At 42.9% G+C, this 11,814-nt stretch overlaps 1 protein-coding gene across 1 annotated transcript; it reads right to left on the bottom strand.

The window, feature by feature from the left end:
* Nucleotides 1-203: 203 nt before the first annotated feature.
* Nucleotides 204-11,288, bottom strand: LOC149829866 (uncharacterized). The gene is made up of 4 exons (XM_090015319.1): nt 10,965-11,288; nt 4,793-5,068; nt 3,340-3,477; nt 204-1,986 (listed from the first exon to the last, which is right to left on the bottom strand). Exons 1-4 carry the CDS (start codon nt 11,286-11,288, stop codon nt 415-417), a joined length of 2,310 nt encoding a protein of 769 aa, XP_089871445.1. The 3' UTR covers nt 204-414.
* Between the last annotated feature and the right edge of the window lie 526 nt (nt 11,289-11,814).

Genomic DNA, 11,814 nt, shown 5'->3' on the forward strand with positions numbered 1-11,814 from the left:
TGAACCATTATTATAAGACTAACTGCACTCAATGATGGCTATATATGTTTTCTCCCATCTGGATCCCAGGCACTCCTCTGAATCCAACCTGAATTTGGGTTCCAGATTCAGGCCACAATGAAGTTCTTTTTGGATTTTTTTTCTGGAGGAAAAAGCACTTTGAGATCAAGTTCAACTGAAACTGACGAGGCATTGGAGGGTATGAAGACAAGAAAAACAAAAGGTGTTTTTTTCACAAATTCTACAGCAATACACATTCCAAACCCAGTACCACTTGCTATATCGACCACTCTTCATTCAAAATTTTACATCGAAAGAGAAAAAGGCAGAAAAACATGCTTCGAGATGAAGTACAACCCAAATACACCCTCCTGTACAATAGAGAGAGAGAGCATTGCGGCATCAGCACCCTCCTCACTTCATGAGTTTTGAATGACCACCATTTGCAGTTCCAGATGCTTCCTGCGTGATGAGTTTGATCCCTCGGGCCCATAGCTCTGAACTCTCACCATCTGCGCACACGAAATGCACCTCTCTATTCTTGGTGGTCAAGATTCGGAACACCCCAGGGTCATCTGCATCCCCTCTCCTTCGCCGGTTCTTTCTGAAGGTGTCACTTGGACCTGCTAGAGCCTCCTTACAGACTACATTCCTTCTCCCCGACCTCCCCCATCTCAACACCCCTTCAACTGCCACCATCTGCAGTTCCTTGGTATGTGGCTTTCCCCGGCCTTTCCTAACATGCTTCCTTACCCTCTCGCCCCTAAGAACAAGCTTGCGTGCAAGTTCATCCAGTATCACATCCTCAACATCCTTACTATTAGTACCATTCCTCCTCGCAAGAATTAATGCAGACTCGCCTCTTTCATTTACAACCTCGCAATCTGCACCATGAGTTATCAGCAATTCACAGAGGCGCAAATGTTGTTCACGAGCTGCGAGCATGAGCGGGGTGTACCCCTCAGGATCAACCATGTTCACATCATCACTGCCGCGTACCATCAGAAGCTGCAATGTGGCATCATAGTCCCCACGCCTGGCTGCACAGTGAAGTGCATGGAATCCTCCAGTCCGGGTGCCTCTCTCTAGTGCATACTCAAGCATCACCTTCTCAAACATGTCCCTATTCTTATGCAATTCTGCCAAAGACATTGCAGAGTCTCCAGCATTGTTCCGGAGCTTCACATCAGCACCAGCAAACACAAGCATGCGGAAGGTATCAACGTGGCCTTCAACGGCTGCAAGCATGACAGCAGAGAACCCATCTCTGCTCTGTTCATTTATATTGGTCTCAGGCTGCTTTATCAGTATTTTCAGTGCATCAACATCTCCACAGCGAGCTACAAAAAGTAGCGGTGAAAAGACATAGGTATTGCCTGATGTGATCTTCTTCCCAGAATGGATCATGTCAAGCAGCACTCTGTTGAAACATGAGGTCCAGTTATTCAACTCTGCAATGGCAGCAGCAGATTGCCCGGCAGCATTCACGAGTGCTAAGTCGGCACCAGATGAGATGAGAACCTGCAGACACTCCTCCTGCTTGGCTCGAGCACAAACCATGAGTGGTGTCTCGCCGGAGTCTGTACGGGAATTCAAGTCACACTTCGACGTTATAAGGCACTTGAGGATTGCTGTGCTCCCGAGCCTAGCTGCCAAGTGAATAGGCCTAAATTCATGGCCTGACTTTGACCTTGCTACAAACTCAAGGTCTGCACCCGAGGCTAGAAGCACATCGACAGCACGTAGATTGGAGCAAAGGATGGCATGGAAAAGCAGGGTTCTCCCCTGGTACAAGCTGCTGATGGTTGACGGGTGGTGTTGCAGAAGCAATTGTAGGATGGTGCCAGTGGATTCAAAGTACTCAACTGCACACCAGGCTGGGCCGTATGCTTCTGCCAAGCCTGCACCAACTCGGAATTCTTCACCTGCAACCGAATCCCACGACCATGCTCCAAGCCTGACCTTGCAGTTGGTTCTAACTCCAGCCTGAGGAGCAAAGCAAATGAAACCAAATCACTACAAATGCAGTTGCAGGCCCAAGTGAAAACTGTTAATTTACAGTAGGTAATATCCATTATCTTCAACTTTACTCTGACAAAAAGAGTTTGTGCTAAATACGGTGGAGAATTCATGACACCCACTAAAGGTGCAAAATAAATGCATCATGCTCCTAAGATGTAAAACTGTAAAGTTTCTGAAGAAACTGTTGGGAACACAACCCCAACTCCTTTACCCAATCACTAGAAATGCAACTGCAGGCCCAAGTGAAAACTGTTAATTTACAGTAGGTAACATCCATTATATTCAACTTTACTCTGACAAAAAGAGTTTGTGCTAAATACGGTGGAGAATCCATGACACCCACTAAAGGTGCAAAATAAATGCATCATGGTCCTAAGATGTAAAACTGTAAAGTTTCTGAAGAAACTGTTGGGAACACAACCCCAACTCCTTTACCCTTTCGAAAGAAGAATAAATTCAGGGCAATGGTTAAAAAAAATGACTGGAGTTTATTCAACAAAAAGGAAAGGAAAATTCGTGCCAAGACGTGCAGATGTTGCCCAGGCTGGCTTTAGTCACTTGGCAGGCAGGTTAGGTTTGCACCAGATAGGTCCTATCTGTTAGGCCCACTAAACTAACATTTTCAGGAAAGTTGAGCATGGAGACAAAGTTAGGCTCAGACTCCTTTCAGTCTGAGCACAGGAGTCATATGACTCATTCTGGAAATTGGCAGATTTGAATAGACTTGATCCACCCAACAACATTAACCATTTGAATAGGTTGATCTCAGATCCATATCAGATCAACTAAAACTACAGGTCTGACCAAGTAAACCAGCTGAGATTTCGATGACTAGATGAAGCTCTCTCAAAACGCCCTTTCAGGAAAGGGGATAAGGTGCTTGCTTGACCCAACCCATATGTTCTCATGCTTGAGCAAGGACACAGACCCATCATCTGTTTGTCAATTTGGGCGCAAGCTCAATCCCAATAGGCTTTTAAACAAAGCAGGGATGCCAATGGATGGACCTGAGCAAAATTGTGAATAAATGCAACAGATAAGACCCATGCAGTCTGAACCGGGCCAGATGGGACCATACATGAGATGTATGGACCACTCCCTCTTTAACCACTAAGATGAATAGAGGGTATGTTGGTAAAAACACAGTATACATGAATTTACTGTGTGCTATTCAAAATTCAAAAACCAGTTGAAAACGATGATGGAAAATAAAGACGGACTACTACACATCATGCACAAGCATTGGCACATTAAGGTGATCCTGACTCTGACTGGGTGGCAAAATTAGAAAAGCAGTGGGTTTTGGTCCTTAAATACCTGCAACAACCGCCTCACTACAGCTACCTGCTTACTCACGATAGCTGCAACAAGGGCTGTACAATCAACGTTGGTGTGCACAGCAGGCTTGGATGAACGAAGGAGTACTCTGTCCACTGCGTTGGCATCCACCCCGCACTGAAACAAGAATTAAACAGCATCTTCTTAGATAAACCCTCTGGTTACATCATTCGAGTAATGTTGATCCTACCCGTTCGTAAATCATGAAACACAAACCCAATCGGTTTCTAATTAACCCAAACAAACTCAGTCATGACAGATATCCAAAGCCTCGAGCCAGCTTAGTATCCTTGAACTCAGCTCACACTGATCCAGCTCTAGTAGATCAGCCAAGACAAAGTCTGTCATCCATTTCCTTGCCAAATTTCGCATTAGCTCAAGCAAATAAAGTTGGCAAATGATCCAGTGGCTGTCTCCTAACAAACACGTCGATCTGAGATTAATGGATGGGTGATTGGCACAGCGGAGGGGCCCTGCCACGCCCTTGGAAGTTGGAACACACACAGACATTTTACAAACAGATTAACATACATAAACAGGAAGCAAAGCATAAAACACATGTCAAGCATGCAAACACGGAAAGCCAGCCGTGATACACACCAAGCTATGTAGCCTATGTATGTTCTGAATGCCAAATCAAATGACCCCCGTAGTTGGTGGTCTCACATCATCCAATAAAAGCACAGGCAATTCTGACCTAGCAGACATGCTTAGTCGGTTGCCTAACTTTCTGGGTGGATGTCGACAAAATATATGGATTGTATAGGAACACAAAGTCGTGTCGCAGAAAAAAAAAAGAAACTGGTGTACATTGCCTCCTAGAGACATCGAAAAAGAAATTCAAGTGACCATTTGTGTGTGTGTGTAGTCAAATAAACATTGGGAAAGAAGCTCTAGCCAAAGCACATTCTTGTATGTGTATTAAGAAAAAACTGCCCATCAAATCACCAAATTAGGTGCCTCTTAACGAGGCAAAAATTGAATTCCTAGAATGACCAAGCAGGTAAAAGAAATTCTAGACATCTGAGAAGCACTTTGAAGCTTAGCAAAGTAATCATGATCAGTTTATATGACCGAGGAGCTACCACCAGATCGTTACTATTTGGGAAGAAAACATCAACAAAAACTCAAGGAGTTGAGACAATAGAAAGACTTGCAAAATGCATGAACCAGAGAAATGAGCCCCCATCAAAACAGCTTAAGTTCAGTGTAGGAACTAAGCATGTCCGGTCAAAAATTCCAACTAATAAAAACCAGATAGCTCTAGATCAGAAATTTCCCACCTGGATCAAGCCTAGATCTGGTTTCACAAAACCAGCCTGACCCAGATCAAGGTCTAGAGTTGACCACAGTCCATTGGATGTGATCAAACTCTTCGACGGCCCCACATACTCATTAACACTGAGCAGTGAATTTCTAACATATGTTTTACCTTGATGAGAGTGGCAACGACGTCAGTGAACCCTCTGCAACTGGCAGTAACTAACGAATGAACTGCAACATCAGGCCTGATCATATCAGATGCCATCAACAGCTCAGCAAGCTTTGCACGGCCATGGCTACAGGCCTCCAACAGGGCCTCTTCACAGGCTGGCTGGGAAGCACCTGTCTTCAACAATATCTCCAATATCTCTGTGTGGCCCTCCCTAACAGCAGCTGTTGATGCAAACCCTCTGAATACCTTCTGATTCACATCAGCACCGACACTCTGTCGTATTGCACAATTGCAAATACACACATGCATAAGAAAATATAACCCAGCCACGTGGATAAAATTATCACACACACACACACACACACACACACACATATATATATATATATATATATATGGAGAGAGAGAGTAAAGGCAAACATACAGATTTTCATAGAGCCCATTTAGTACCTATTAATGTCATCATCCAACTTAAGATAACTTCAGAAAATAATAAGGCAGCAGTCCAAATTACATTAACTTAATTCTCCCCTAAAGTCGATATTAAAATCCAAATCATGTGGCCTATAAAAAAAATCCAAATCATGAATTTCCAAAATCAAATAAACTAGATCATCATTAATATCTACATAATCTGATCTAGTTCTTTTTTTTTTTAAAGAAAATAATCTGATCTAGTTCTTAGGGTTGGATAAACGGTATCCAATGTGCAAAGATAAAATGTTTGGTGTTAGGTAATGTTTGTGCGCCCGAGAGCGCTTACAAGTGGGAGAGTGTAATGGAACCTTGATTCCAGACAGAGAAAGCACAGTATAGTGGCCCCACCGGTACCTTTCATCTTTAAATGAAATAAAATCTGAAAAACCAGTAGACATTCTCGTATTTTACTCTAGATGATCTTAACCATAGGAAAAAAAAAGTGGAGCTAACAACAAGCCTTTATCCAGCCCATCAACTATCCCGACCAACTGACTCACAGTGCAGGTGGATCCCTCCACCTTTCATCCCCACCTTCAAACAAAAGCTGCTCTGATGATAAATAATTGAACCATGCTCCACCAGAGCAGCAAATAATTCTGAAAAGATAAATAGATAAACATGAGTATTTTTAGAAATTCGCAAATTATCATGTCCACAAAAAGGGTGATCTCCAATTCTCTTTACACGGTGCTTTTTTATTGATCTCTATTTAACATTAGACTTCACAGTATATGCTGCATCAGTGTATGGTGGGCATGCAGTGACCAGACTGACAACCATCCATCTTGGCATTCCTCGAGATGGGTGCATTATCCATCTCGAGAAATGTTGAGATGGATGGTCAGAGGTAGTGGAGGTGCATGCTAAGTTATGTAACACAGACTCTTCTAACAGGACACTGCACCCACATCGCACCCGCACCCATGAAGGTGCGACACTTGAACATGACTTCCTTTGTGTTAGGTGAAGTCAACCACACTGAGATCCATTTCTGTCCAAAAGTAGATTCAGTTAACCCTAACCATATATATATATATATATATATATATATATATATATATATATATATATATATATATATATATATATATATATATATATATATACCTTCCCCACACCCCTGGACACGCAAGTTTTTTTAAAGTGCCGCATCCGCGCACCTATGTGACATGGATGCTAAGCATGCAGCACCGCTGCATAACAAATGGCCTCTTAACATATCACGTTATTTGGGTAAATTGCAAGCCTTTGCTTCTTGGAGAGATCAGAAAGATCAGCTTATTACATATACTGCATTGACTTTTAATTATTAGAATGATGCCTTTCAGATTCAACCTACAGTTCTACCAAATCAAATTTTCCAAGATAATACACTTGATCAAATAAATTGTCCCACAAACAAGGGGAAGCTACATTATGTACATGTACTGATAGATATTGCCTTGTTGATTAACATCACAAAAATATTCCAGCATGGTTAGGGCAGTCAACCGACTTTCACATTCCATCAATTATGTCAGATTCTTTCATTTCCAAGTAAATTTCGCTAGTGTGTTCTCTATGTACCTTTAACTTAAAATTACTGAAAACAATTATTTAGAGTTGTCATGTTATTACTGTTACTATACCCCTAAAAGAATAGAAAAGAGGAAAAGACAATAATATTTGCCTGTATCAGAAAGTACTACTTGATGAAGATGGGGTTCAATCTTTTCACAGATATAGGTTTACTATAAATGCCCAGGTAATATCCTCCCAAAACAATGCCACAAGTTTGAAAAATACAATTCTTGATGAAAAGCCAACCAACAGTGAATTCGAAACAGAATATTTCTCCCATGTAATATCCTGGTGGGTATGTATGACATTTTTTCTACCACGAGGCATCTCTCAAAATTTATGAAGAACTAATCGCAGAAAAGGGCATAGTTTTCGAATGGATTTCACAATGGTAATAAGAAAAGGTGCGTATTATCCTTCCTTCAACAGAATGCTTCAACCACGTGGTTCACCAACAAAAAAACAAATCCATAAATTAAAGGTTAAGAAATAAAAATAATCTATGTAAATATTTCTCACGTATGGTAAAATTCAGGATATACGGATAAATACTTTCCTCAGCACATCAGGTAAGAACAAAAAAGCACGGTAGATGGCTCCTTCTTAACCACCGTACACGTATATCTGTACGACATGATATTAACTCCATACAGCGTGTCAAGGAACAGTGCCATAATAAAAAATTCAAAACTAGAAGTACTGAAAGTGTCATATGAAGTCACGAACTCGATGCAGAGTGAAGAATCCACAAGAAAACAGAGAGTGCTACTCCCAGCCAAACAGGAGAGAGGCAGATGAAAGAGAATGGGTGATGCTAGAATGTACTTTCACCGTAAGTTTTACAAAATTGATACATCCCAAGAGGATGTCTGTGAGACGCATTTATACCATACCCAAAAAAACAAGAGGAATCACAGGTGTAGCGAGGATGCAATATGTCCAGCAATAGCAGCAGGTCTTAATCACCAAGGGGTGACAGTGCAAATGAATAATTTGAAATAGTTGAAAGGGACACATTAATAATGTTCGACGGAAGAAAAATACGTCCAGCAACAGAAGCTGCTCTTGATTTCCTTTTATCAAGCGGTAACACTGCAATTCAATAGAATTGAAATAGTTGACGGGGACACATCAATGTTAAGGGAAGAAAAAGGAGACGACGACAACCATGAGCGGAAAATGACACCTGGGGCACTGATTTTGGGTGGAAGGTACATACTACATACCATCCAAAGAAGTCCGGATCGTTGCACAAATATTTGTGCATTAAGCACCTGATTACCCTCCATCAGGCCTTGGGCCCCACAACCGACAGGCCCTATCCCCAGAGGGTGATCTTTTCACCATCCAAAGTCCAACAGCTCAACATGACCCTGGTGGGCCAACAGAAAAGCCAGTCGTGCAACAAAGCCCACACCCAGCAGTCCCATACTTGGCGTACCCCATCTCAATAAGTTCTAAGCAAATAGCTCTCTTGATGTTACTTGAGAGACTTTTTGTCTTGGTCATAGCAACCATCAAATCGTTGAAACGATGCAATCTGCATCACGCCGACATCCACACTGGTATATGTCACTTTCCCAAACACCTAATTCGATGGAAATGGCAAGTAATATTCCTTGGAAAAACCACCCCATTGCCAAGACCCTGTGACGCTACGCTACGCTACGCTACTTAAATGACGCCGGTGAATGGCTGCAACAGTGCAGCTATCGAAAAAGGACAAGACAGGTAGGCAACCATCGCCATCTTCCCTTGGGAAAAACAATGGTCACGCCAAGTTTCGACAACCGCGTGCTAACGCGGTTACAGTTTCAGTGGCTCATTTACACCCATTATTTCCAAACTAGAAAAGAAAGGTGGCAAATAACCCAATAGCAAAAACCAATACGAATTTTGACCATCCTCGCAGACGCAAAATACTTTACCAAAAGAACCCCATATATATAAAGTGGTAGGTGCGCAATCACCAGCGGACTCAAGCGTGATGGACGGGCAGCGCAAAAAAGCTAAAAAAAATGATAAAAGGCATTTTTTGAGTATTTTAACGTCTTTAACGAAGGTTTTTGACTGCTAAAGCCTAAAAAAAAAAAGTAAAAAATGCTGTTTCCAGCGTTTTTGCATTTTTTTCACTGGCAGTATAGATAGATAAAGGAATTTCGTTTCACGTGCTCCTGCAGAAGGCAAGCCACGGTGGAGGAAATGGCAAAACAGAAGAAAATTTCCTGAGGCCAACCTGGCGCAATGTAAAATGACCCAAAAAAACCACCACGGTGGACGGAGCAGACTTATGCTTCCACAAGTAATGTTAAATGACCAAAATACCCTTTATCACCTGATAGGGGTAGTCTGGGTGTTCTATTTTCGTATGACACGTAGATGGCCGGTAATCGGCGGACTTCCCTACTTTTGACCAAGATGAGATACCCACCACCAAATAAGATAATGACGTAATTGACCTGAGAGAGCGCGCCACAACCACAAGTATTTCCGTCGCTCTCTCGTGTCCGGATCAGACCTCCCACGATTTTGCCCATATGGTCAATAGCGGGAAGAGCAGTGCTCGGATGAGCCCCGTGTTCTATTTACTGTCTACTCTGGCAGAAGAGAGTACCAAGATCATCATCACATGAAATGCGGATCATGGAGCTCCGGCGGGGAGCTCGTGCGGGTCCTGGCAGAAACATAAACAACGAACAGAGAAAAATCAAACCGTTCAAATTTCTAAATCGCACGGACGGTTTCCGTACAAGAAGAAGTATCAATCATACTTTTCAATGAAACAAGTTGAATGCATCCCTGCCAGTTTCCAATACGACCTCTGTCCTACCACTTCCTCAACCATGACGGATCAAAATATGCAATAATTCACAAGTCCTGAGAATACACTGGGCATTTTCAAAAATCATAAGGCGAACGAACTACCAAAATCGGTGAAATCACAATATGAAACGTCTAATATTATTATTTTCCCCAGGCCTTGTACGGGAGCATGACTCATCTAAATGGCGAAAATATCCTTAGCGAAATAGGAAATTCCTGAGCCTGCGTCTTCCCACTACATTTGCAGACTTTGATAGGAAAAGCTTGTCATAGCTAGGAAGAAGAAGATTAATATGATAGGAAAAGCTTCTTCCCCTCAAAAGAACGGACGCAAGATCAAAGACTTTCAGTAAACCAGACGAAATTTGCAAATTCTACTGAAAAGAAGAGGCAGAAGGAAAAATAGCAAATCTACTTTTCGAAAGAGGAAGAAGGGAATCGACTACAATTTCCGAAAAAAGGACTACATTTACAAATTTTACCGACTTTCTAAGGACAATCGCGATGTTTTCAACAGGTCGCGATAGTTGTAGCCAACTCACGATAAAATTGCGAGTTTCTAAAGAAAATCCTAAAAAATCACGATAATCAACGCACGGTGAAAATACTGCAGATTTGACTGAGAGACACATTAAATTCTTTTCCCCTTTTTTTTGTTTACTTGCTTTGTTACTTCCTATTTTTCACGTTACTTTCCAAAATAAAGCGCAATAGAAACAAATGCTTATTAAGAAAAAAGAAAAAAAAAATCGAACGCGATTTTCATCTTTCTTGCTATGATCCCAATAAGGTCTAAGGAAGAAAAACGTCAGGGCTCAAGTCTTTAACACACTTGTTCTTAGCCAAAAGTCTGGAATACACACCATGCAATGCTGAAAGCAACAAGAAGACGACGAACGAGAAGATCGCAGAGCATCTCCTCCGAAAGGAAATAGGCAAATCAGAAGGCCACAGTTCCAGAAGTTAGGCCAAACCATTAAAACTATCCCACGGATCTATAACGCCCGTTTGATCGAGCAGGAAATATGAAGAGAAAACCTAGGCTTCCGAAAATTAGGGCTAAATCGCCATCGCTACTCAATAAATCCACTACGCTCGAACCACGGCAACATCAAAGGATCAAACAAAGCAAATGCGAAGAAGAAGAAGATGATGACAACGACGGGAACGATAATGATGATGATGCAAACGCAACAAATCAAGTATCGATGAGAAGAAGAAGCAAAATCAACAGAGCAAATAACGACGAGAAGAAACAGGAGCTTCCGATTGCCCAGAGAGAGAGAGAGAGAGAGAGGGCCCTCACCAGGAGCTTCCGGACGAGCGTCAGGTTACCGGCGTGGGCGGCGAGGAAGAGCGGCGTGGCATCCGTCTTCAACTCCTCGCTCTCCGCCACCACCTCGTCGGGCGCCTCCTCCCGGAGCACGACCTCGGCCCGGCGAGCCCTCAGGCAGACCGCCCCCACAAAGTTGACGTCGACGAAGGGATCGGCGACGCATTCGAGCGCGCCTTTGACGTCCCCGGAGAGGCAGGCGTCCACCAGCCTCTGCGACACCTCCGACTCGTAATCGACCGGAAACACCTGTTTTCCGGCAAGTAACCCGACGGAAGAGTGCGCGAACACCGTCATCTCCAACTCGTCGGATAGTTAGGCTCCTCAGGCCCTCATTGCCACCGGAAAAAAATCTTGTACCTTCTCAGAGAGAGAGAGAGAGAGGGACTTTGAAATGGGTGAGCGCCAGAGAGTGTGGGAGTCAAAAGACCACTATTTATAAGCGGGGATTAACCGCGGTTAGAATTGACCGGAGTGCTCTTTTTCGGGGTTTAACTGTGGGTCCCGCTCCAGTACTCTTGCCTCTTTTTCTTTTTGCGCCTTCATTGTTTTCCCTTTTTCTTTTCGCGATTTTGATTACGCTTACGGAGTGCCACGCGTCACTCGGTAACTGATCCCAGGTGACGTGGTTTTCTACAGGGTATCTTTTTCCCGGTAAAACCTTATTTAATGCTCAAGCATGAGACGATTTTGGTGTTTGACTTCAGTCGTCGAGCGGTGGAGGTTGTCTTGTCAAGTGGATGGGACCTCCGAACCGAATCCGATGCAACGTTCTGGATATGGACTTTGTAAGGAACCCGATATGTATTCAGATAGAATTCGG

The sequence above is a fragment of the Nuphar pumila genome, chromosome 8 (assembly GCF_984573655.1).
Source record: "Nuphar pumila chromosome 8, dmNupPumi1.hap1.1, whole genome shotgun sequence".
Classification (NCBI taxonomy): Eukaryota; Viridiplantae; Streptophyta; class Magnoliopsida; order Nymphaeales; family Nymphaeaceae; genus Nuphar; species Nuphar pumila.